Source organism: Cuculus canorus, chromosome 39 (genome assembly GCF_017976375.1).
Source record: "Cuculus canorus isolate bCucCan1 chromosome 39, bCucCan1.pri, whole genome shotgun sequence".
In the NCBI taxonomy this organism is placed as follows: Eukaryota; Metazoa; Chordata; class Aves; order Cuculiformes; family Cuculidae; genus Cuculus; species Cuculus canorus.
This window is the reverse complement of record NC_071439.1, coordinates 136839-161638: the sequence shown is the minus strand read 5'-3', so window position 1 is coordinate 161638 and position 24800 is coordinate 136839. Positions and strand designations below refer to the sequence as shown.

Sequence of the window (24800 nt, the reverse complement as noted above, 5' to 3'; positions counted from 1 at the left end):
AATCCTCCTAATTTTCCCCAAATCTCCCTCAAATTCCTTCAATTTCTCCTCTTTTCCTCCAATTCTCCAAATTTCCCCCAAATCTCCCCGAATTTCTTCAAATCCTCCTAATTTCCCCCAAATCTTAAAATTTTCCCTAAATTTCTTCAAATTCTCCTAATTTTCCCCCCAATTCTTAAAATTTTCCCCCAAATCTTACAATTTTCCCCCAAATTTCTCCAAATTTCTCCAATTTCCCCCGGATTTTCCCCGGAACCCTCCCAGTTTGACCCCGCCCCCTCCCAGTTCACCCAGTTCACTCACCCGGCACCAGTTCGGCTCCGGTGAACCAGCGGGTGTGGCCGTGGCGGGGGAGGGGCGGATCCGGAAGCTCCGCCCATTGCTGCACCCACCCCTCCCCCTCCGGCACCTGCAACGGCACTGGGATCAACTGGGAGGGACTGGGAGGGGACTGGGCCATACTGGGAGCAACTGGGAGGCACTGGGGCTACACTGGGAGCAACTGGGAGACACTGGGGCTGCACTGGGAGCAACTGGGAGGCACTGGGGCTGCACTGGGCCATACTGGGAGGCACTGGGGCTGCACTGGGCTATACTGGGAGGCACTGGGGCTGCACTGGGCCATACTGGGAGCAAGTGGGAGGCACTGGGGCTGCACTGGGCCATACTGGGAAGCACTGGGGCTGCACTGGGCTATACTGGGAGCAACTGGGAGACACTGGGGCTGCACTGGGAGCAACTGGGAGGCACTGGGGCTGTACTGGGAGCAACTGGGAGGAACTGGGAGGCACTGGGGCTGCACTGGACTATACTGGGAGGCACTGGAGCTGTACTGGGCTATACTGGGAGCAACTGGGAGGCACTGGGGCTGAACTGGGCCATACTGGGAGCAACTGGAGGCACTGGGGCTGAACTGGGAGCAACTGGGAGGCACTGGGGCTGAACTGGGAGCAACTGGGAGGAACTGGGAGGCACTGGGGCTGCACTGGACTATACTGGGAGGCACTGAAGCTGTACTGGGCTATACTGGGAGCAACTGGGAGGCACTGGGGCTGAACTGGGCCATACTGGGAGCAACTGGGAGGCACTGGGGCTGAACTGGGAGCAACTGGGAGGCACTGGGGCTGAACTGGGAGCAACTGGGAGGCACTGGGGCTGCACTGGGAGCAACTGGGAGGCACTGGGGCTGCACTGGGCCATACTTGGAGGCACTGGGGCTGCACTGGGCTATACTGGGAGGCACTGGGGCTGCACTGGGCCATACTGGGAGCAAGTGGGAGCACTGGGGCTGCACTGGGCCATACTGGAAGCACTGGGGCTGCACTGGGCTATACTGGGAGCAACTGGGAGACACTGGGGCTGCACTGGAGCAACTGGGAGGCACTGGGGCTGTACTGGGAGCAACTGGGAGGAAACTGGGAGGCACTGGGGTTGCACTGGACTATACTGGGAGGCACTGGAGCTGTACTGGGCTATACTGGGAGCAACTGGGAGGCACTGGGGCTGAACTGGGCCATACTGGAGCAACTGGGAGGCACTGGGGCTGAACTGGGAGCAACTGGGAGGCACTGGGCTGTACTGGGAGCAACTGGGAGGCACTGGGGCTGCACTGGGCCATACTGGGAGGCACTGGGGCTGCACTGGGCTATACTGGGAGCAACTGGGAGGCACTGGGGCTGAACTGGGCCATACTGGGAGCAACTGGGAGGCACTGGGGCTGAACTGGGAGCAACTGGGAAGCACTGGGGCTGCACTGGGCTATACTGGGAGCAAGTGGGAGACACTGGGGCTGCACTGGGCTATACTGGGAGCAACTGGGAGGCACTGGGGCTGTACTGGGACCAACTAGGAGGCACTGGGGCTATACTGGGAGGAACTGGGAGACACTGGGGCTGTACTGGGAGCAACTGGGAGGCACTGGGGCTGCACTGGGCCATACTGGGAGGCACTGGTGCTGCACTGGGCCATACTGGGAGGCACTGGGGCTGCACTGAGCCATACTGGCAGCAATTGGGAGGCACTGGGACTGCACTGGGCTATACAGGGAGGCACAGGGGCTGTACTGGGCCATACTGGGAGGCACTGGTGCTGCACTGGGCCATACTGGGAGGCACTGGTGCTGCACTGGGCCATACTGGGAGCAACTGGGAAGCAATTAGGAGGTGGTTCCCATCACGTGACCCCCCCCCCAGTCATGTGACCCCCCCAGTCACATGACTCCCCCCATCACGTGACCCCACTCCAAGTCACGTGACTCACCAAGCGGCTCAGCCGCGGCCTCTCCTCCCCCCCCCAAACGAGGACGGAACCTTCCGGCAATGCTTTCACGGCCCAGGGGGTCCCGATTCCCAGTTCGGGAGTTGAACTGGGAGTGGGAGGAGACTGGGAAGAAGGGGGAGGGGCTTTCCCGGAGTGCTGCAGCTCCAACAGGAACTCCACGGAGTGCGGGAGGGGCTCCCGGTGCACAATCCTGGGAAGGACAAAACACCCCTTTGACCCCTCTCTGGGAGCCTTAGGCCACGCCCCTTCCCTTAAGCCACACCCCTTTACCCTTAAGCCACGCCCCTTTACCCTTAAGCCACGCCCCCTTTCCCTCAAGCCACGCCCCTTCCCTATTAGAACCCCTTTGGGCCACGTCTGACTTGGAAAGCAAAGCCCCAACACCACCCTTAAGCCACGCCCCCTCCCTCAAGCCACGCCTCTTGGCTGAAGCCACACCCCCAAACAGCCCCTCAAGTGCATAGACACTCCCCCTCCGTTAAGCCACGCCCCTAAATAGACCCTCTAGGACATAGCCACGCTCTCTCCCTTAAAGCCACGCCCCCAAAGGACACTCTACAGCATAGCTCCGCCCCCAAACAGTCCCTCTGGTGCATAGCCACGCCCCTTCATTTAAGCCACGCCCCCAAAAGATACCCTCTAGTGCATAGTCACACCCCTGCTCTTAAACCACGCCCCAAACATCCCCTCTAATGCATAACCACGCCCCTTTCCCTTAAGCCACGCCCCTAAATAACCCTGTAATGCATAACCACGCCCCTTTCCATTAAGCCACGCCCCTAAACATCCCTTTAACGCATAACCAAGCTCCCTCCCTTAAGCCACGCCCACAAACATCCCCTCTACTGCATGGCCACGCCCCCCTCCCGTAAGCCACGCCCCTAAATAGCTCCTCTAAGCCATAACCATGCCTCCTCCCTTAAGCCACGCCCCTAAACAGACCCTCTAGCGCATAGCCACGCCCCAAACATCCCCTCTAATGCATAACCACACCCCCTCCCTTAAGCCACGCCCCTAAACATGCCCTCTAATGCATAACCACACTCCCTCTCCCTTAAGCCCCGCCCAAAACATGCCCTCTAGCGCCTAGCCACGCCCCCTCCCTTAAGCCCCGCCCCTAAACATACCCTCTCGTGCAATGCCACGCTCCCAAGCAAACCCTCTAGTGTGTAGCCACGCCCCTTCCCTTAAGCCACGCCCCCAACCATACCATGTATTATGTAGCCACGCCCTCTAGTGCATAGCCACGCCCCCTCGTTTAAGCCACCCTAGCAAAGCGCACCCCTAGTGTGTAGCCCCGCCCGTCCCTTCAGCCCCGCCCCCTCCCCTAAGCCCCGCCCCCTTACCTGAGGGGCCTGGGGGCGCCCCTCCCCATCTGCCAGAGCTGCCCCCCCCCCAAGAGCAGCAGCACCGGAGGGGGCGTGGCCGGAGGGGGCGTGGCCTGAGGGAGCAGCAGCTGCAGCACAGGGAGGGGCAGTCGCCCCACGGAATCCATGGGGAGAAGCCTGCGGATACGGGAGAGAGTTAGGGGTCCGGACCCACATATAGGGGTCGGGGGGGGCCATCTATGGGGCTGAGACCCACATCTATGGGTCGGGGCTCACCTGCGCCCCCGCAGCTCCCACAGTTCCAGGCGTTTTCCGGCCGCCACCAGGATCTCATTGGGGTTCCGGAAGAGCAGCGCCGAGATGGGAGGGGCTGCGACCTGGGGAGGGGGGTGAGAAACTTCAAACAGCCCCAAAAAATACCTTTTTTTCCCCCAAAATCCCCATTTTCCACAAAAAATCTAAATTTCTCTCATAGAATTTAAAATTTCCCTATAAATTCCAAAATTTCCCTCTAAATTTCAAAATTCCCCTTTAAACTTCATAATTTCCTATCAAATTTCAAAATTTCCCATATAAAATTTAAAATTTCCCTCCAAATTTCAAAATTTCCCTCTATATTTCAAAATTTCCCTCAAAATTTCAGAATTTCCAATCAAATTTTAAAATTTCCATCAAATTTCAACATTTTCCATCAAATTTCAAAATTTCCCACCTGATTTCAAAATTTCCCACCCGATTTCAAAATTTCCCACCCAATTTAAAAATTTCCCATCAAATTTCAAAATTTCCCACCTGATTTCAAAATTTCCCACTCAATTTCAAAATTTCCCATCAAATTTCAAGATTTCCCTCTAAATTTCAAAATTTCCCATCAAATTTCAAAATTTCCCTCTAAATTTCAACATTTCCCATCAAATCTCAACATTTCCTATGAAATTTCAAAATTTCCCACCCAATTTGAGAATTTCCCTCCAAATTTCAAAACTTCCCATCAAATTTCAAAACTTCCCTCTAAATTTCAAAATTTCCCTCTAAATTTCAAAATTTCCCACTCAATTTCAAAATTTCCCACCCAATTTCAAAATTTCCCTGAAAAATCCTCACTGTCATCCAAATTCCCTTTAATATTCACTATTTTCCCCTTGAAGTCCCCCGTTCCCTTCAAAACTCCTTCTTTTCCCCCCAAACCCCTCCTTTCCGTTGAAATTCCCTCAAAATCCACTCTTTCAGCCGAAAATCCCCCATTATCCTCAGCATTTCAAAATTCACTGTTTTCCCTCAAAGAATTCCCCATTTCCTCAACATTATTTCGCCTCAAATCTCCAATTTCCCCTCAACGTTCTCGATTTCCTCCCATTTTCCCTCACAACCCCTCATTTTCTTCCAAATTTCCTTCAAAATCCCCCATTTTCTCTCAAAATCCACTATTTTCCCTCAAAACCCCCTTCAAAATCCCCCATTTTCTCTCAAAATCTGCTATTTTCCCTCTAAATCCCCATTTTTCCTCAAAACCCCCTTCAAAATCCCCATTTTCTCTCAAAATCCCCCATTTTCCCTCAAAATCCATCATTTTCCCTCAAAACCCCCTTCAAAATCCCCCATTTTCCATCAAAATCCACTATTTTTCCTCAAAATCCCTTCAAAATCCTCCATTTTCCCTCAAAATCCATCATTTTCCCTCACAACCCCTTTCAAAATCCCTCATTTTCTCTCAAAATCCACTATTTTCCTTCAAAATCTCCAATTTCCCTCAAAATCCCCCATTTTCCCTCAAAATCCCTTCAAAATCCCCCATTTTCCCTCAAAATCCATCATTTTCCCTCCAAACCGCCCTCAAAATTCCCCATTTTCCCTCAAAACCCACTATTTTCCTTCAAAATCCTCCATTTTCCCTCAAAATCCACTATTTTCCCTCAAAATCCCTTCAAAATCCCCCATTTTCCCTCAAAACCCCCTTCAAAATCCACTGTTTTCCCTCAAATTCCACTGTTTTCCCTCAAAATCCCCTTCAAAATCCCCCATTTTCTCTCAAAATCCCCATTTTCCTTCAAAATCCCCCATTTTCCATCAAGATCCCTCATTTTCCCCTCAAAATCCACTGTTTTCCCTCAAAACCTCCTTCAAAATCCCCCATTTTCCCTCAAAATCCACTATTTTTCCTCACAACCCCCTTAAAATCTCCCATTTTTCCCTCAAAATCCCCATTTTCCTTCAAAATCCCCCATTTTCCATCAAGATCCCTCATTTTCCCCTCAAAATCCATCATTTTCCCTCACAAACCCCCTTCAAAATCCCCCATTTTCCCTCAAAATCCGCTATTTTCCCTCTAAATCCCCCATTTTTCCTCAAAACCCCCTTCAAAATCCCCCATTGTTTCTCAGAACCCCTTCAAATTCCCCCATTTTCCCTCAAAACCCACTATTTTCCTCCAAAATCCTCCATTTTCCCCCAAAATCCACTATTTTTCCTCAAAATCCCTTCAAAATCCCCCATTTTCCCTCAAAACCCCCTTCAAAATCCACCATTTTCCCTCAAAACCTCCTTCAAAATCCCCCATTTTCCCTCAAAATCCATCATTTTCCCTCACAAACCCCCTTCAAAATCCCCCATTTTCACTCAAAATCCGCTATTTTCCCTCTAAATCCCCCATTTTTCTCAAAATCCCCCATTCTCTCTCAAAATCCCCTTCAAAATCCCCCATTTTCCCTCAAAATCCCCCATTTTCCCTCAAAATCCCTTCAAAATCCCCCATTTTCCCTCAAAATCCCCCATTTTCCCTCAAAATCCATCATTTTCCCCCCAAACCCCCCTCAAAATCCCCCATTTTCCCTCAAAACTACTTTCCCTCCCTGACCACGTGACTCCTCCCTCCCACGTGACCCCCGCCCCCATCACCACGTGACCCACCTTCGCCTCCGCCTCCAGCCCCTCCCCCCAGAGGCTGAGCGTTCCCCCCGCCCCCCCCCGCCACCACGTGACTCCCGGCGGGGTTCCAGGCCAGTGACGTCACGCGGCCACGCCCCCACGCGCCGAGATCCGGCGGGGGGGGCGACTCTGGGAGAGGGGAAAGAGAGAGAGAGAGAGAGAGAAAGAAGGGAGGGGTCAGAGCTCCCAGTACGGACCAGTATAAACCAGTGCCCTCCCAGTGCCCTCCCAGTCCCACCTGGGGGGGGCAGTGGGATCACTCTCACACTCCCATCAGACGCCGCCGCCACCGCTACGGGAGGGGCGTGGCCAGAGCCGGAAGAGGGGGCGTGGCCAAAGCCGGAAGAAGGGGCGTGGCTTGAGCGCGGGTAAGCGTAACCAGAGACTGAGTGGGCGTGGCCAGAGGCTGGGTGGGCGTGGCCAGATGCTGTGTGGGCGTGCTCAGCGGATGTTCTCCCGTTGGCGTTGAAGGCGGGGGCGTGGCTTGAGGCGGAGGGGGCGTGGCCAGCCACGGCCACGCCCACCACCTCCGCCCCCCCCGCGCTGCAGAGGGTGATGGGACGCGGCTCCTGTTGGGGGTTAATTAGCGCTAATTAAGGCTCATTAAGGCTAAAACCGCCGCAATTAGCGACGCTTCTCCTTTCAGGAGCACTTAATGAGCATAAATCGGCGATTAACGGCAATGGATAACGAAGAATAACCCATCCTTAGCGGGAAATAGGGTGTAATTAGCGCCTAATTAGGGCTAATTAGCAATTAGCAGCGCCACGTGACCACTACTTAGCAAATGAGCCACCCTCGGCCTATAATTAATCACTTCCTCCCCTTAATTAGCAGTCATTAGGAACTAATAATGAAAAACACCTCCTAATTCACGGCTATTATCACATAATTAGTGCCTTATTAGCGCTAATTAGCACTAATTAGCGCTAATTAGTGCAAATTAACACCAAATTAGCTCCTGTTATCCCAAAATTAAGGTTGTATCAGTGCTAATTAGCAGTAATAAGGCTAATTAACCCCTAATTAGCACTTCTTATCCTAAAATTAAGACATATTAGAGCTAATTAGTTAATTAATCAACCCTTAATTACCCACTAATTAACCTTGAGCGGCTCCCACAGGTGGGTAAGTTCGTCAGGTCCGACCACGGCGACGAGCGGCTGACGACGCCCTAAGTAATTAAGGTTAATTAGCGTTAATTAGCACTAATTACCACCAAGAAACCACTAATTAATGACTAATATCGCTAATTAACACGCATAAACGCTAATTGAACGCCACTGCCACGCAGCAGCGGTCACTAATTAGCACCGAACGTCATTAATTAGCACAAAACATCGCTATTAATTAGCAGCTGTTCAATTAATTGGCATTATTAGGCATTAATTAGCGTTTATCGGTGTTGATTCACCACTAATAATGGTTCGTTAGTGCTTCAACACCACTTATTTGCCTTAATTAGCGGTTAATTAGCGGCAAATGAGCGCCGACTGCCACCAATTAGCGCTAATTAGTGTTAATTATCATTAATCATCACTTAATTAGCACTAATTATCATTAATAATCGCTTAATTAGCACTAATTAGGACTAATTATCACTTAATTAGCACTAATTAGCACTTAATTAGCACTAATTATCATTAATAATTGCTTAGTTAGCACTAATTAGGACTAATTATCACTTAATTAGCACTAATTAGCACTTAATTAGCACTAATTATCATTAATTACCGCTTAAGTATCACTAATTAGGACGAATTATCACTTAATTAGCACTAATTAGCACTAATTATCATTAGATAGCGAAAATAATCGATCATTAGCAATAAATTAGCACTAATTAATGCCTTATAAGAGCCGATGAGCACTGATTATCGTCAATTAGTGCTTAATTAGTGCTTAATTAGGGCTTAATTAGTGCAAATCCATTAATTAATTGGTATTTTTGAGCCAATTAGCGTCGATTTTACCTTCATTTAAGCATTTCGACGTTAATTATCAGTAATTATCGACCCTTCGGCACTACTTCAGTGTTAATTAGCGCTAATTAGCGTTCATTTACATGAGAACTCGCCCTAATTAGCACTAATTAGCGCTAATTAGCCTTAATTGGCCCTAATTAGCATCCATTAGTGAGAACTCATTAGCATTCCACGACCAATTCGTGCTAATTATCACTAATTAAGCATTCCTTAAGCGTGAAGTAGCGCTAATTAGCAGTAATTAGCGCTAATTAGGGTTAATTAGTGATAATTAACCACATACAATACTCATTTTAGGGTAATTACCATCAATTCGCCTCAATTAGTATCGATTTAGCTAATTAGTAGCACTAATCACCACTAATTAAGCTTCAATTAGTTAATTAACTAATTAATTAATCAGTTCGTTAATGAAATAATTAGTTAATTAGCCAATTAACATATTTTTCAGCTAATTAACCATAATTAGCGATGATTAATCGCTTCTTATTTACACTTTAGAGGCAATTAGCGCTAATTTGAGGTTAATTAGCACCAATCATCACTAATTAAGTGTTAATTAGCGCTAATTAACATCAATAGGAGCTAATTAACGCTAATTAGCGACGATTCATCGCTTCTCTTTAGCGTTTCAGAGCCAATTAGCGCTGATTACGGTTAATTAACGGCTAATGACCACTAATTAGGGTTCATTCGGCCCCGAGGAGCGTTAATTGGGGGCTGTTAATTAGCGCCAAAGAGGCCCTCACCGGGTGGGGCGATGTCTCCTCGGCTCTGGCCCCGCCCCCCCACGTGACCGACGAGCTCCGCCCCTTCCCACGCCGCCAGCGAGCCGTCACGTGACACCGCCAGCACCCAGCGGCCCTGCCGGAAGTGACGTCACTCAGCACGTCCGGGTTGGGGAGGGGGAGAGAGACACTCTGCCCTCCCGTCTCCCCTCTATTCCTCCGACGCCATTTTAACCCCAAAAGCCCTCTTTGAGCCACACGGAAATGGCGAATTGACCCCAATTTCCCCTCAAAACCCCCATTTTTCCCCCAAAATGCCTCATTTTTCCCTCCGATTTCACCCAATTTTCCCATTTCTCCACAAATTTTCCATTCTTTCCCCTCAAGTTCCACCATTTTGCCCCAAACCTTCGTTTCCCTCCAAATTTCCCGGTTTTCTCCCCAAATTTCACAATTTCCCTCCAAATTTCCCATTTTCCCCCCAAATTTCCCAATTTTTCCCTCAAATTTCCCAATTTTTCCTCCCAAAAATTCCCCATTCTCTCCAAATTACCCAATTTCCACCCAAATTTTCCAGAAAAAGTCCTAATTTCCCCCAAATTTCCGAATTTTCCCCAAATTCTCAATTCCCGCCAAATTTTCCCAGATTTCCCAATTTCCACGCAAATTTCCCATTTCTCCCCCCAAATTTTCCCAACTTTCCCGAATTCCCCAATTTCCACCCAAAATTTCCCATTTCCCCCAAATTTCCTTCCCGTTTCACCCAAATTGTGATTTCTCCCCAAATTTCCAATTTCTGCCACGATTTCCCATTTCCCTCCCAAAATTTCCCAATTCCCCCAAAATTTCCCACTTCAACCGCAAATTTCAAACAAAATTTCCCATTTCTCACCAAATTTTCCATTCTTCCCCCAAATTTCCCAATTTCTCCCCAGATTTCCCAATTTCCCCCAAATCTCCAGATTTCCCATTTCCCCCAAATTTCCCAATAAATTTCCCATTTTTCCCCCAAATTTCCCATTTTTCTCCCCAAATTTCCAATTTCCCCCCAAATTTTCTATTTTTTTCCCCCTAAATTTCCATTTTTTCCCCAATTTTCCCATTTTTTCCCCAAATTTCCCATTTCTTCCCCCAAATTTTGCATTTTTCCCCCAAATTTCCCATTTCTTCCCCCAAATTCTCCATTTTTTCCCCAAATTTCCCATTTCTTCCCCCAAATTCCCATTTCTTCCCCCAAATTCTCCATTTTTCCCCAAATTTCCCATTTCTTCCCCCAAATTTTCCATTTTTCCCCCAAATTTTCCTTTTTCCCCCAAATTTCCCCCCAAGTTTCCCATTTTCCCCCAAATTTCCCATTTTTCCCCTAAATTTCCCATTTTTTCCTCCAAATTTCCCATTTTTTCCCCCAAATTCTCCATTTTTCCCCCAAATTCTCCATTTCTTCCCCCAAATTTCCCATTTCTTCCCCCAAATTTCCCATTTTTCTCCCAGAATTTCCCATTTTTCTCCCAAATTTCCCATTTCTTCCCCCAAATTTCCCAATTTTTCCCCGAAATTCTCCATTTTTCCCCCAAATTCTCCATTTTTCCCCCAAATTCCCCATTTTTTCCCCCAATTTCCCCATTTTTCCCCCAAATTCCCCATTTCCCCCCGGATTCGCCGTCACCTCTCCGCCGAGGGCAGAGGGCGCTCCTCGGAGCCCCTCCAGAGTGCGGAGACGCTGCCCCGAAACCACAGCCCAGAGCGACAGCGAACCCCCGGAGCCACCGGAGACCTATGGGGCACAGCGACCCACAGCGACCCATAGAGACCCATAGCGACCCACAGAGACCCATAGGGACCCATAGGGACCCATAGGGACCCCATAGAGACCCCATAGAGACCCATAGAGACCCCATAGAGACCCATAGAGACCCATAGAGACCCCATAGAGACCCCATAGAGACCCATAGAGACCCCATAGAGACCCCATAGAGACCCACAGAGACCCCATAGAGACCCACAGAGACCCATAGAGACCCCATAGAGACCCATAGAGACCCCATAGAGACCCCATAGAGACCCCATAGAGACCCATAGAGACCCCATAGAGACCCATAGAGACCCCATAGAGACCCATAGAGACCCATAGAGACCCATAGAGACCCCATAGAGACCCCATAGAGACCATAGAGCCCCATAGAGCCCCATAGAGACCCATAGAGACCCCATAGAGACCCCATAGAGACCCATAGAGACCCATAGAGACCCCATAGAAACCCCATAGGGACCCATAGTGCCCCATAGCGCCCCACAGCGCCCCATAGCGCTCTCACCAGGAGGTCTCCCGTCCACCCCACGGCGCAGACGCCATCGCTGTGGGCCCGGAGCCAACGGCGTTTCAGCCCCACGGCGTCGCCCACGCCCCACACGGCCACAGCCTGCCCCATAGAGACAGCCCTGACCCACACGTCCTGCCCCACAGATCCCCTCTCTGCCCCATAGATCCCCTCTCTGCCCCATAGATCCCCTCTCTGCCCCACAGATCCCCTCTCTGCCCCATAGATCCCCTCTCCCGCCCCATAGATCCCCTCTCCCGCCCCATAGATCCCCTCTCCCGCCCCACAGATCCCCTCTCCCGCCCCATAGATCCCCTCTCTGCCCCATAGATCCCCTCTCTGCCCCATAGCTCTGCCCCACACACCCCGTCGGCGCCGCCGGTCGCCAGCGCAGCGCCCGTGGGGCTCAGCCCCACACATTCCGTGGGGCCCAAATGAGGCCTTATCCACAGCGTTTCCCTCGGCGCCCCCCAAGTGTGGGGCTGCCCCATAGCGCCCATTACAGCCACAGAGCCGTCGTCTGGGGGGGGGGGAGAGAAACACAAGGCAAACCAGTATAGACCAGTATAGACCAGTATAAACCAGTGCCCTCCCAGTCCCCTCCCAGTCCCCTCCCAGTCCCTCCCAGTCCCCTCCAAGTCCTTCCCAGTCCCTCCCAGTCCCTCCCAGTGCCTCCCAGTCCCCTCCCAGTCCCTTCCCAGTCCCCCCCAATCCCCTCCCAGTCCCTCCCAGTTCTTCCCAGTCCCTCCCAGTCCCCCCCAATCCCCTCCCAGTCCCTCCCAGTCCCCTCCCAGTCCCTCCCAGTCCCTCCCAGTCCCCTCCCAGTCTCACCAGTAGCCACCACCACTCTCCCCTCGGCCCCTCCCATCGCTCTCACTCCCCCTCTGCCCAATGGCAGTTCCCGGGGTGGGCGTGGCCGGAAGTGGTGGTGGGAGGAGGAAGAGGGGGTGTAGCCGAGACGAGGCCACGCCCATAGCCAGAGCGAGCCTGAGGCTCCGCCTCCCACCAGGGCGCAGGGCCCCGCCCACGCCAGGCTCGTCACGTGACCGCTGGCCGCCGGCAGCACGAGGGGGGGGGAACCTGGAAAAGGGGAGGGGGCGTGGCTTCAGCGCCTATTGACTATAATGGAGAGGGCGTGGCTTCAGCTCCCATTGACTGTAATGGAGGGGGCGTGGCTTCAGCTCCATTGACTATAATGGAGGGGGCGTGGCTTCAGCTCCCATTGACTATAATGGAGGGGGCGTGGCTTCAGCTCCCATTGACTATAATAGAGGGGGCGTGGCTTCAGCTCCCATTGACTATAATGGAGGGGGCGTGGCTTCAGCTCTCATTGACTATAATGGAGGGAGCGTGGCTTCAGCTCTCATTGACTACAATGAAGGAGGCGTGGCTTGAGCCCCATTGGTTTCAATGGAGGGGGAGTGGCTTCAGCTCCCATTGGTTTCAATGGAATAAGAGTGGTTTCAGCTCCCATTGACTCCAAAGGAGGAGGCGTGGCTTAAGCTCCAATTTACTCCAATGGAGAGATGTGGCTTAATGAAGGGGCGTGGTTTGAAAGGGCGGGGCTTAAAGGGCAGGGAAAGGGGCGGAGCAAAGCTTAAAGTGGATTAAGAGGGGACTGGGATGGACTGGGAGGGACTGGGAGGGATTGGAGGGGACTGGGAGGGACTGGGAAGGACTGGGAGGGCCCTGGGAGGGGACTGGGAGGGACTGGGAGGGCACTGGGAGGGGACTGGGAGGGACTGGGAAGGCCCTGGGGGTGGTCCTTGGCCCATACTGGTTTATACTGGTCCGTACTGGTGCACTCACCCCAGGGTACGCGGTGCACACACACCGCCCCCCCCCCAGTGCCCCACGGCCAAACGGGATCCGGTGGCGTCGAAGGCAGCGCAGAGGGCGGGGCCAAAGGCCGAGGGGGCGTGGCTTGAGTCCTCGTTGATTCCAATGGAGGGGGCGTGGCTTGAGCTCCCATTGACTCCAATGGAGGAGGCGTGGCTTGAGCTCCCATTCACTCCAATGGACAGGGCGTGGATTGAGCGCCCATTCACTCCAATGGAGGGGGCGTGGCTTGAGCTCCCATTCACTCCAATGGAGGGGGCGTGGCTTGAGCTCCCATTGACTCCAATGGAGGGGGCGGGGCTTAATGTTGCTCGCAGCCGGCCCAGCCCCCCCGGCCACATCAGCACCTGAGGAGGGGGGGGAAATATAGGGGTGAGAGGGGACCCTAAAGACCTATAGGGACCCATAGAGACCCCCACACCCCCTATATGGCCCCCAGACCCCCTGTATGGCCCCCAAATCCCGCATAGGACCCCCTTAAAGGCCACATACAGACCCCAAACCCCCTATATGGACCCCCAAACCCCCCTATATGGACCCCAAACCCCCCTATATGGACCTCAAACCCCCCTATATGGACCCTAAACCCCATATATGGACCCCAAACCCCCCTATATAGACCCCAAACTCCCCATAGGACCCCCTTAAAGCTCATATAAGCCCCCCACCCCACCCCATATCCGCCCTATATGGCCCCCAAACCACCCATAGGACCCCCTTAAAGGCCACATATGGACCCCAAACCCCTCTATATGGACCCCAAACCCCCCTATATAGACCCCAAACCTTCATAGGACCCCCTTAAAGCTCATATAACCCTCCAACTCCACCCCATATCCACCCTATATGGCCCCCAAACCCCCCATAGGACCCCCTTAAAAGCCACATACGGACCCCAAACCCCCCCATATGGACCCCACACCCCCATATATGGACATCAAATCCCCTTATAAGGACCCCAAAACCCCATATATGGACCTCAAACCCCCCTATATGGACCCCAAACCCCCATATATGGACCCCAAACTCCCCTATATGGACCCAAACCCCCATATATGGACCTCAAACCCCTCTATATGTCCCCCAAACCCCCCATAGGACCCCCATAAAGGCCATATACGGACCCCAAACCCCTCTATATGGACCCCAAACTCCCATATATGGACCCCAAACTCCCCTATATGGACCCAAACCCCCATATATGGACCTCAAACCCCTCTATATGTCCCCCAAACCCCCCATAGGACCCCCATAAAGGCCATATACGGACCCCAAACCCCTCTATATGGACCCCAAAAGCCCTATATGGACCCCCAAAGCCCCTATATGGACCCCCAAAGCCCCTATATGGCCCTCACCCTTCCTCCAGGCCCGGCTCCCAAGAGCCATAGGCGATATCGGGGGGTCCCGTCCGGTGGGGGGGGTGCGAAGGCGAGCGCTCGGGGCGGGTGGGGGGAACCCGGTGGGAGGGGCAGGTTGGCGAGGAGGCGGGTGCTTGGCCACGCCCACAAGCGGACGGCCACGCCCCTTCCCGCCCCGAAGGCCACGCCCCCAGCCAGTAGCCCCTCCCCTCCCCAAGCCAAAGCCCAGGTCGAAGATCCGGCCCCGCGCTGGCCCAGAGCCTGTTAAAAAGGAGAGAAACCAGTATAAACCAGTATGGACCAGTAAAGGGGGGGTCAGGGAGGGTCCTCGGGGGTCCCTGGGGGCGTAGGAAGGCACTCCAGTATAAACCAGTATAAACCAGTATAAACCAGTATAAACCAGTATGGACCAGTATGGCTTAAAATAGGTCAGAATGGGCCAAAACGGGGTCAGAGGGGCTCATGGAGTGTCCCTAAAGCTCTCTGGGTGCATACCAGTATAAACCAGTATAGACCAGTATAAACCAATATAGACCAGTATGGACACTGGGATGGATCTGGGACCTCCCAGTGCCTCCCAATCCCCTCCCAGTGCATCCCAGTGCCTCCCAGTCCCTCCCAGTCCTCTCCCAGTCCCTCCCAGTTCCTCCCAATCCCCTCCCAGTTCCTCCCAGTCCCCTCCCAGTCCCTCCCAGTCCCTCCCAGTTCTCTCCCAGTCCTCTCCCAGTCCCTCCCAGTCCCCTCCCAGTGCCTCCCAGTCCCTTCCCAGTCCCTCCCAGTACCCCCAATCCCCTCCCAGTTCCCTCCCAGTGCCTCCCAGTCCCCTCCCAGTACTCACAGTGGGGGCTCCGGGTCGGTCTAAGGGGAGGACGAGCAGAAGCCCCGCCCACCCGCCCGCCGCAAGCCACGCCCCCCCGGGGTGCAGCGCCAGACACGTGACCGGCGGGCCCAAGGCCACGCCCCCCACCGGAGCTCCGCCCATCAGCGTCCACACCTATAGGGAAACAGCTGTCAATCAAATGCAAGCCACGCCCCTCCCATAGAGTCCCATTGCCCCTAAGCCACGCCCCCATAGACTCCCATCGCCCTTAAGCCACGCCCTCTCCTGTAGACTCCTTCCATCTAAGCCACGCCCCCTCCCATAGACTCCCATTGCCTTTAAGCCATGGCCTCTCCCACAGACTCCCATTCATTTTAAGCCACGCCCCCTCCCATAGACTCCCATTAATTCTAAGCCACGCCCCCTCCCATAGACCCCCGTTCATTCTAAGCCACGCCCCCTCCCATAAACCCCTTCATTCTAAGCAACGCCCCATCCATACACTCCCATTCCTTCTAAGCCACGCCCCTCCCATAGACTCCCATTCATTTTAAGCCACGCCCCCTCCCATAGACCCCATTTATTCTAAGCCACTCCCCCCATAGACCCCCATTTATTCTAAGCCACGCCCCCTCCCATAGACACCCATTACCCGAAGCCCCGCCCACCTTGATGACGCCATCGAGCCCAGCCGAGGCCACGCCCCCCGGGTGGGGGCTGAGAGCACTGATGGGAGCGCGATGCGCTGGGACCGCCCACAGCCTGACCAGTACAGACCAGTATGGACCAGTATGAACCAGTACAGACCAGTATAGACCAGTATGGACCACCCGAGCGGTCCCAATCCCTCCCAGTGCCCTCCAAACCCCATCCCATTCCCTCCCAGTCCATCCCAGTTGCCCTCAACCCCCTCCCAGTCCCTCCCAGTCCCGCCCAGTGCCCTCCAAACCCCCTCCCAGTTCCCTCCCAGTTCCTCCCAATCCCTCCCAGTCCCCTCCCAGTACCGTTTGCCTCCGGGGATGCTCCACAGCTCCAGTTCCCCTCCAGCTCCTCCCAGTGCCACCAGTTCAGGAGTCAAAACCAGTACAGCCCGGACGCTGCCGCAGCTCCCCTGGATCTCCTGCACCACCTGGCCCAGTATAAACCAGTATAAACCAGTATCTGGGACCTCCCAGTCCCTCCCAGTGCCTCCCAGTCCCCCCTAATCCCCTCCCAGTCCCTCCCAGTCCCCCCTAATCCCCTCCCAGTCCCTCCCAGTCCCTCCCAGTCCCCCCTAATCCCCTCCCAGTCCCTCTCAATCCCCTCCCAGTCCCTCCCAGTCCCCCCTAATCCCCTCCCAGTCCCTCCCAGTCCCTCCCAGTCCCTCCCAGTTACCTCTCCGCTCTGCACTCGGCTCCAGGTGACGGTTCCCCCTTCTCCCCCCGTCGCCCCCCAAGTGCCGCAGCGGCTCAACGACAGCACCGACCCGCGACCCCCAACCAGCAGAGACCTGTGCGACCCACACTTAGGGGGCACAGACCCACAGGCAGGGGGTGGGACCCATATCTATGGGGCTCTATGGGGCGCTATGGGGCTCTATGGGCTCTCTATGGGGTCTCTATGGGGTCTCTATGGGCTCTCTATGGGGTCTCTATGGGTCTCTATGGGTCTCTATGGGGTCTCTATGGGGCTCTATGGGGCTCTATGGGCTCTCTATGGGGTCTCTATGGGGTCTCTATGGGTCTCTATGGGGTCTCTATGGGGCTCTATGGGGTCTCTATGGGGTCTCTATGGGGCTCTATGGGGTCTCTATGGGGCTCTATGGGTCTCTATGGGGGCTCTATGGGTCTCTATGGGTCTCTATGGGGTCTCTATGGGTCTCTATGGATCTCTATGGGGTCTCTATGGGTCTCTATGGGTCTCTATGGGGTCTCTATGGGGTCTCTATGGGTCTCTATGGGGCCTCTATGGGGCTCTATGGGTCTCTGTGGGGTCTCTGTGGGGTCTCTGTGGGTCTCTATGGGCTCTATGGAGTCTCTATGGGTCTCTATGGGGTCTCTATGGGTCTCTATGGGGTCTCTATGGGTCTCTATGGGTCTCTATGGATCTCTATGGATCTCTATGGGCTCTATGGGTCTCTATGGGTCTCTATGGGTCTCTATGGGGTCTCTATGGGGTCTCTATGGGTCTCTATGGGGCCTCTATGGGGCTCTATGGGGCTCTATGGGGCTCTATGGGGTCTCTATGGGGTCTCTATGGGTCTCTATTGGGTCTCTATGGGTCTCTATGGGACTCTATGGGTCTCTATGGGTCTCTATGGGGTCTCTATGGGTCTCTATGGGGTCTCTGTGGGGTCTCTATGGGTCTCTATGGGGTCTCTATGGGGTCTCTATGGGTCTCTATGGGGTCTCTGTGGGGTCTCTATGGGTCTCTATGGGGTCTCTATGGGGTCTCTATGGGTCTCTATGGGGTCTCTATGGGGTCTCTATGGGTCTCTATTGGGTCTCTATGGGTCTCTATGGGACTCTATGGGTCTCTATGGGTCTCTATGGGGTCTCTATGGGTCTCTATGGGGTCTCTGTGGGGTCTCTGTGGGTCTCTATGGGGTCTCTATGGGGTCTCTATGGGTCTCTATGGGGTCTCTATGGGGCTCTATGGGTCTCTATGGGGTCTCTATGGGTCTCTATGGGGTCTCTATGGGGCTCTATGGGGCTCTATGGGGGCTCTATGGGGTCTCTATGGGGGTCTCTATGGGGTCTCTATGGGGGTCTCTATGGGGTCTCTATGGGGGTCTCTATGGGTCTCTATGGGTCTCTATGGGTCTCTATGGGGTGTGACCCACACTTATGGGTCAGGACCCACCTTGGGGGGTACCTGGTGTCCGGCGGTGGGTTTGGGCACCTCAGGAGCCGTTGGACGCCGTGGGGCAGGAGCCGTGCGATGTGGGGCAGGAGCGGGCAGTGGGGCGGAGCGTTGGCCACCTCCTGCGCCAGCCCCACGGCGAGGGCCAGCCGCCCCATAGCGGCCTGCTCCTGCCCCATAGCGGCTCCATTCTGCCCCATAGCGTCGTCATCCTGCCCCATAGCGATGAGGGGCTCCTGCCCCACGGCGGGTTTTTCTTCCGCCAGCCCCACAAGTGAGTCCAAGACAGCCGCCAGCTCGTCCAGCCCCACGGCGAGCACTGCCCCACGGCGCTGGGCCTCACCTGGGGGGCAGAGAGACCCATAGCGACCCATAGCGACCCATAGAGACCCCATAGAGCCCCATAGAGCCCCATAGAGACCCCATAGAGACCCCATAGAGACCAACAGAGACCCATAGAGACCCATAGAGCCCCATAGAGACCCATAGAGACCCATAGAGACCCCATAGAGACCCATAGAGACCCATAGAGACCCCATAGAGACCCCATAGAGACCCATAGAGACCCATAGAGACCCCATAGAGACCCCATAGAGACCACAGAGACCCCATAGAGACCCATAGAGACCCCATAGAGCCCCATAGAGAGCCCATAGAGACCCATAGAGACCCCATAGAGACCCCATAGAGACCCACAGAGACCCCATAGAGACCCCATAGAGACCCATAGAGACCCATAGAGACCCCATAGAGACCCATAGGGACCCATAGAGACCCCATAGAGCCCCATAGAGAGCCCATAGAGACCCCATAGAGACTCCATAGAGACCCCATAGAGACCCATAGAGACCCATAGAGACCCCATAGAGACTCCATAGAGACCCCATAGAGACCCATAGAGACCCATTAGAAACCAACAGAGACCCATTAAGCCCATAGAAACCTCCAATAGGGCCTGAAGCCCCGCCCCCTCCCCTCAAGCCACGCCCATCTCCTCTAACAGGGTCCTAATGCCCCACCTCTCCCTCTTTATGGCTCTCCCCACAGAGACCCCATAGAGATCCCATAGTGCCCCATAGAGCCCATAGAGACCCCATAGAGACCCATAGAGACCCCATAGAGACCCCATAGAGACCCCATAGAGACCCCATAGAAACCCCATAGAGACCCCATAGAGCCCCATAGCGCCCCTGTCCCCACTCACGCAGCCGCCCCACGCCGTGGGTGAGGACCCCCAAGTGCCCGTGGGTCACGAGGACTCGGAGGAATCCGGGAGAGCAGAGCAGAGCCCAGAGCTGCGGCCACAGCTCCGACTGCGCCTGTGGGGCAGACCCATAGCGTGACCCACGGCGACATACCGGGACCCATAGGGACCATAGAGACCCATAGAGACCAATAGAACCCAATAGAGACCAATGGGAACCAATGGAACCAACAGGGATCAATGGGGACCAATAAGGACCCATAGAGCCCCATAGAGACCCATTGAGCCCATAGAGACCCATAGACACCCATTGAGCCCATAGAGATCCATAGAGTCCCATTAATCCCATAGAAAGCACCAATAGGGCCTGAAGCCCCGCCCCCTCCCCTCAAGCCCCGCCCCTCTCCTCTAACAGGGTCCTAAAGCCCCACCTCTCCCTTCCAATAAGGCCTTAAAGCACATCCGAATCCCCTCCCAGTACCTCCCAGTCCCTCCCAGTCCCCTCCCAGTGCCTCCCAGTGCCCTCCCAGTCCTCTCTAATCCCCTCCCAGTCCCCTCCCAGTCCCTCCCAGTCCCCCCCAATCCCCTCCCAGTCCCTCCCAGTGCCTCCCAGTCCCCCCTAATCCCCTCCCAGTCCCTCCCAGTCCCCCCTAATCCCCTCCCAGTCCCCTCCCAGTGCCTCCCAGTCCCTCCCAGTCTCACCAGTAACTCCGGGAGGGCCCTCAGGGTTTCCACTTCGGCCCCATTGAATTCTCCCTTCCCACTGGGATCGGCCTCGCGCAGCATCACGGCTGCACCAGTACAAACCAGTACGGACCAGTGACCACCACCACTGCTCCCAGTAGCCCCCAATCCCCTCCCAGTCGCTCCCAGTCCCTCCCAGTCCCCTCCCAGTCCCCCCTAATCCCTTCCCTGTCCCTCCCAGTCCCCCCTAATCCCCTCCCAGTCCATCCCAGTGCCTCCCAGTCCCCTCCCAGTCCCTCCTAATCCCCTCCCAGTCTCTCCCAGTCCCTCTCAGTCCCCCCTAATCCCCTCCCAGTCCCCTCCCAGTCCCTCCCAGTCCCCTCCCAGTCCCTCCCAGTCCCTCCCAGTCCCTCACCTGCCAACTCCCTCCTCCCCCTCTTCTTCCACTCCTCCCACCCCTCCCCTCGGCGACGCCCATATAAGGAGCCATGCCCATATATGGTCAGAGGGGCGGGGTCTGGTGGGCGGAGCTTCGCGCAGGCCTCGCGGAGGGCGGGAACCAATCGGAGCTCGAGGGGAGAGCCCAGTGCTTCCAGTAACCTAATGGGAGAGACTGGGAGGGACTGGGAGGGGACTGGGAGGGACTGGGAGGGGATTAGGGGGGACTGGGAGGGACTGGGAGGGGATTAGGGGGGACTGGGAGGGACTGGGAGGGGACTGGGAGGGACTGGCAGGGAATTGGGAGAGACTGGGAGGGGATTGAGGGGGACTGGGAGGTACTGGGACTTACTGGGAGGGACTGGGAGGATACAGTAATCTCTACTGGTCTATACTGGTTTATACTGGGAAGTGCCTGAGAGGTGACTGGGGACTGCCACTGTGGTCTATACTGACTCATATCAGCCTATACTGGTCTATACTGGTCCATACTGGTCTATACTAGTCTATACTGGTCCATACTGGTCTATACTGGTTTATACTGGGAAAGGTCTAGGAGGTGACTGGGTGCTCTCACTGGTCTATACTGACTCATATCAGCCTATACTGGTCCATAATGGTCCATACTGGTCTATACTGGTCTATACTGGTCCATACCGATCTATACTGGTGTATACTGGTTTATACTGGGAAGGGCCAGAGAGGTGACTGGGTGCTCTCACTGGTCTATACTGACTCATATCAACCTATACTGGTCCATACTGGTCTATGCTGGTCTATACTGGTCTATACTAGTCCATACTGGTTTATACTGGTCTATACTGGTCTCACCAGCGCAGGTCCCGCAGCAGTTCCCATCCGGCGCCGTCCCCTTCCGCCATCATGGCCGACCGGGCCACGGCCACCAGGAGCCCCTCCCGCAGGCCTTTGGGGGCGGGGCCATGCACCATATATGGGCATAGAGGCGTGGCTTAAACCCTCCAAAACCATATATGGTCATTTTTGCCATATAAGGCAATAATGCATAGCAGGGCTCTATATATGGCCCTGTGGGCGGGGCCTGTATGGGCCGCCCCTGCCCATATATGGGCATTTTTGCCCACGGAAGGTAACAACTCATTAAGATAATGGCACTAATTAAGACTAACAGTTATACCATATAAGGTAAACATGCCCATATAAGGCAATGATGCTCATTAAGGTAATGAAAGATGCCCATATAAGGCAATGAGGCTCATTAATGCAATTAATGATACCCTTATAAGGTGATAACGCTCATTAAGGCGATCAATGACGCCCATATAAGGCAATTACACTCATTAATGCAATTAATGACGCCCATATAAGGCAATGACGTCGTTAGAGCGATTAATGACCCACACAATGCTAATTAAGCCAATTAACGACACCCATATAAAGCCATGATGAGCACCAAAGCAATTAATGACACCCATAGAAGCCAATTAAGCTCATTAAGGCAATTAACGGCGCCCACATAAGGCAATATAGGAGCAATAGCATTGCCCTGGTGCTGCAATGCCCATATAAGGTGATTTTTACCATATACGGTCATTCTTGCCATATAAGGGGAAAATGACCACATAAGGGAATTTTAGCCATATAAGGCAATTTTGGCCAAATAAGGTGATTTTAGCCATATAAGGTGATTTTTAATTCAAAGGCGGTTTTGCCCCAAAGGAGGCGGTTTTGCCCCATATGGGGAGGTGTGGGTGGGGCCGTACCGTGTGGGGCGGCGTCGAGGGCGGCGAGGACGAGGGCGAGGGCGGGGCCGTGTCGGCGCTGGAGGCGGTGCAGGAGGCGGGAGAGGAGCCCCGGGAGGGAGGGGGGGGCCGAGGAGAGCAGGGAACCCACCTGGGGGGTATAGGGACCATAGGGACCATAGGGGGCCATAGAGAGCCATAGAGAGCCATAGGGACCCATAGGGACCATAGGGACCCATAGAGACCAAAGGGACCCATAGAGAATAATGGGAACCAATGGAACCAATAAGAACCCATAGAGACCCATAGAGACCCCATAGAGACCCATAGAGACCCATAGAGACCCATAGAGACCCCATAGAGACCCCATAGAGACCCCATAGAGACCCATAGAGACCCATAGAGAGCCATAGAGACCCCATAGAGACCCCATAGAGACCCCATAGAGAGCCATAGAGACCCCATAGAGACCCCATAGAGACCCATAGAGACCCATAGAGACCCCATAGAGCCTATAGAGACCACATAGAGAGCCATAGAGACCCCATAGAGACCCCATAGAGACCCATAGAGACCCCATAGAGACCCATAGAGACCCCACAGAGACCCATAGAGACCCACAGAAACCCATAGAGACCCCATAGAGACCCATAGAGACCCATAGAGACCCCATAGAGACCCCATAGAGACCCATAGAGACCCCATAGAGACCCCATAGAGACCCACAGAAACCCATAGAGACCCCATAGAGACCCATAGAGACCCACAGAAACCCATAGAGACCCCATAGAGACCCCATAGAGACCCATAGAGACCCATAGAGACCCCACAGAGACCCATAGAGACCCACAGAAACCCATAGAGACCCCATAGAGAGCCATAGAGACCCTATAGAGACCCATAAAGACCCATAGAGACCCATAGAGACCCCATAGAGACCCCATAGAGACCCCATAGAGCCCATAGAGACCCCATAGAGACCCATAGAGACCCCATAGAGACCCCATAGAGACTCCATAGAGCCCATAGAGACCCTATAGAGACCCATAGAGACCCATAGAGACCCATAGAGACCCCATAGAGACCTATAGAGACCCCATAGATCCCCACAGAGACCCCATAGAGACCCCATAGCGACCCATAGAGCCCCCATAGAGACCCCATAGAGACCCCATAGAGACCCACAGAGACCCCATAGAGACCCATAGAGACCCCATAGAGACCCCATAGAGACCCCATAGAGCCCCACAGAGACCCCATAGAGACCCATAGAGCCCATAGAGACCCCATAGCGACCCATAGACCCCATAGAGACCCATAGAGACCCCAGAGAGACCCATAGAGACCCATAGAGACCCATTTGCCCCCATAGAGACCCCATAGAGACCCACAGAGACCCACAGAGACCCCATAGGGACCCCATAGAGACCCATAGACCCATAGAGACCCCATAGAGACCCATAGAGCCCCATAGAAACCAATAGGAACCAATGGCCCCAATAGACCCCAATAGAAACCAATAGGAACCAATAGAGCTCCATAGGGGCCAATATGGTCCAATATGGCCCCGCAGGCGCCCTATATCGCCCCACAGGTCCCCTCCCGCCCCATAGCGCCCCACGGCTCTTACGTCGTCGTGGCGGGCGAAGCCGCGCAGCTCGGTCAGGAGCAACTTGAGGTAGAGGGGCTGCCGCGCCCCCACCTTGGCCAGGATCAGTCCCATCTGGGGGGCGGGACCCACATATAGGGGGCCGGGGGGTCGTATGGAGGGGGCGGGGGGTCTATATAGGGGTCGGGGGGCCCATATAGGGGGTCAGAAGTGCCATATATGGGGTCAGATGTGCCATATAAGGGGTTGTAGGTCCCATATAAGGGGTTGGGGGTCCTATATAGGGGTCGGGGGGGCCTATATAGAGGTCGGGGGTCCTATATAGGGGTCAAAGGTCCCATATAAGGGGTTGGGGGTCCCATATAAGGGGTCTCGGGGTGCCATATAGGGGTCAGGGGTCCCATATAAGGGGTCAAAGGGGCCATATAGGGGTCTGGGAGTCCCATATAAGGGGTCTGGGGGGGCCATATAGGGGTAGGGGGTCCCATATAAGGAGTTGGAGGAACCATATAGGTTCTGGGGGGGCCATATAGGGGTCTGGGGTCCCATATAGGGGTCAGAGGTCCCATATAAGGACTCAGAGATGCCATATAAGGGGTTGGGGGTCCCATATAGGGGTTCGGGGTCCCATATAAGGGGTCAAAGGGGCCATATAGGGGTCTGGGGGGGCCCTATAGGGGGTTGAAGGTCCCATATAAGGGGTTGGAAGGGCCATATAG

The 24800-nt window shown here is 54.3% G+C and overlaps 2 protein-coding genes across 3 annotated transcripts; both read right to left on the bottom strand.

The window, feature by feature from the left end:
- Positions 1-3649: 3649 nt before the first annotated feature.
- On the bottom strand, positions 3650-15754 carry LOC128850106 (telomerase protein component 1-like). 2 transcript variants are annotated; one of them, XM_054053084.1, is made up of 13 exons: positions 15603-15754; positions 14762-15025; positions 13374-13750; positions 12396-12644; positions 11930-12084; positions 11562-11666; positions 10913-11020; positions 9268-9382; positions 7640-7707; positions 6772-7102; positions 6516-6662; positions 3885-3985; positions 3650-3785 (listed from the first exon to the last, which is right to left on the bottom strand). In XM_054053084.1, the coding sequence occupies exons 3-12, from the start codon at positions 13570-13572 to the stop codon at positions 3939-3941; spliced, it is 1524 nt and encodes a 507-aa protein (XP_053909059.1). In that variant the 5' UTR covers positions 13573-13750; positions 14762-15025; positions 15603-15754; the 3' UTR covers positions 3650-3785; positions 3885-3938. The 2 variants fall into 2 exon arrangements, with proteins under 2 accessions (XP_053909059.1, XP_053909060.1); XM_054053085.1 differs by lacking the exon at positions 6516-6662.
- Positions 14758-24214, bottom strand: LOC128850112 (uncharacterized). Its single transcript, XM_054053100.1, has 12 exons — positions 24103-24214; positions 22494-22623; positions 21583-21676; positions 20729-20913; positions 20332-20420; positions 19630-19744; positions 18426-18768; positions 16959-17073; positions 16589-16713; positions 16253-16346; positions 15655-15758; positions 14758-15025 (listed from the first exon to the last, which is right to left on the bottom strand). Exons 1-12 carry the CDS (start codon positions 24193-24195, stop codon positions 14758-14760), a joined length of 1755 nt encoding a protein of 584 aa, XP_053909075.1. The 5' UTR covers positions 24196-24214.
- Between the last annotated feature and the right edge of the window lie 586 nt (positions 24215-24800).

Coding starts and splice junctions, on each gene's coding strand:
- LOC128850106 (XM_054053084.1), bottom strand. CDS start 13,572: ATGGGAGCTCAAGCCACGCCTCCTCCATTGGAGTCAATGGGAGCTCAA. Junction 7,708..9,267: donor AGGAGACATCGCCCCACCCG/GTGAGGGCCTCT, acceptor TTAATTACTTAG/GGCGTCGTCAGCCGCTCGTC. Junction 7,103..7,639: donor ACCTGTGGGAGCCGCTCAAG/GTTAATTAGTGG, acceptor AACCCCCAACAG/GAGCCGCGTCCCATCACCCT.
- LOC128850112 (XM_054053100.1), bottom strand. CDS start 24,195: ATGGGACTGATCCTGGCCAAGGTGGGGGCGCGGCAGCCCCTCTACCTC. Junction 20,421..20,728: donor GGGGAGGAGGGAGTTGGCAG/GTGAGGGACTGG, acceptor GTACTGGTGCAG/CCGTGATGCTGCGCGAGGCC. Junction 18,769..19,629: donor CCACGGCGTGGGGCGGCTGC/GTGAGTGGGGAC, acceptor TCTGCCCCCCAG/GTGAGGCCCAGCGCCGTGGG.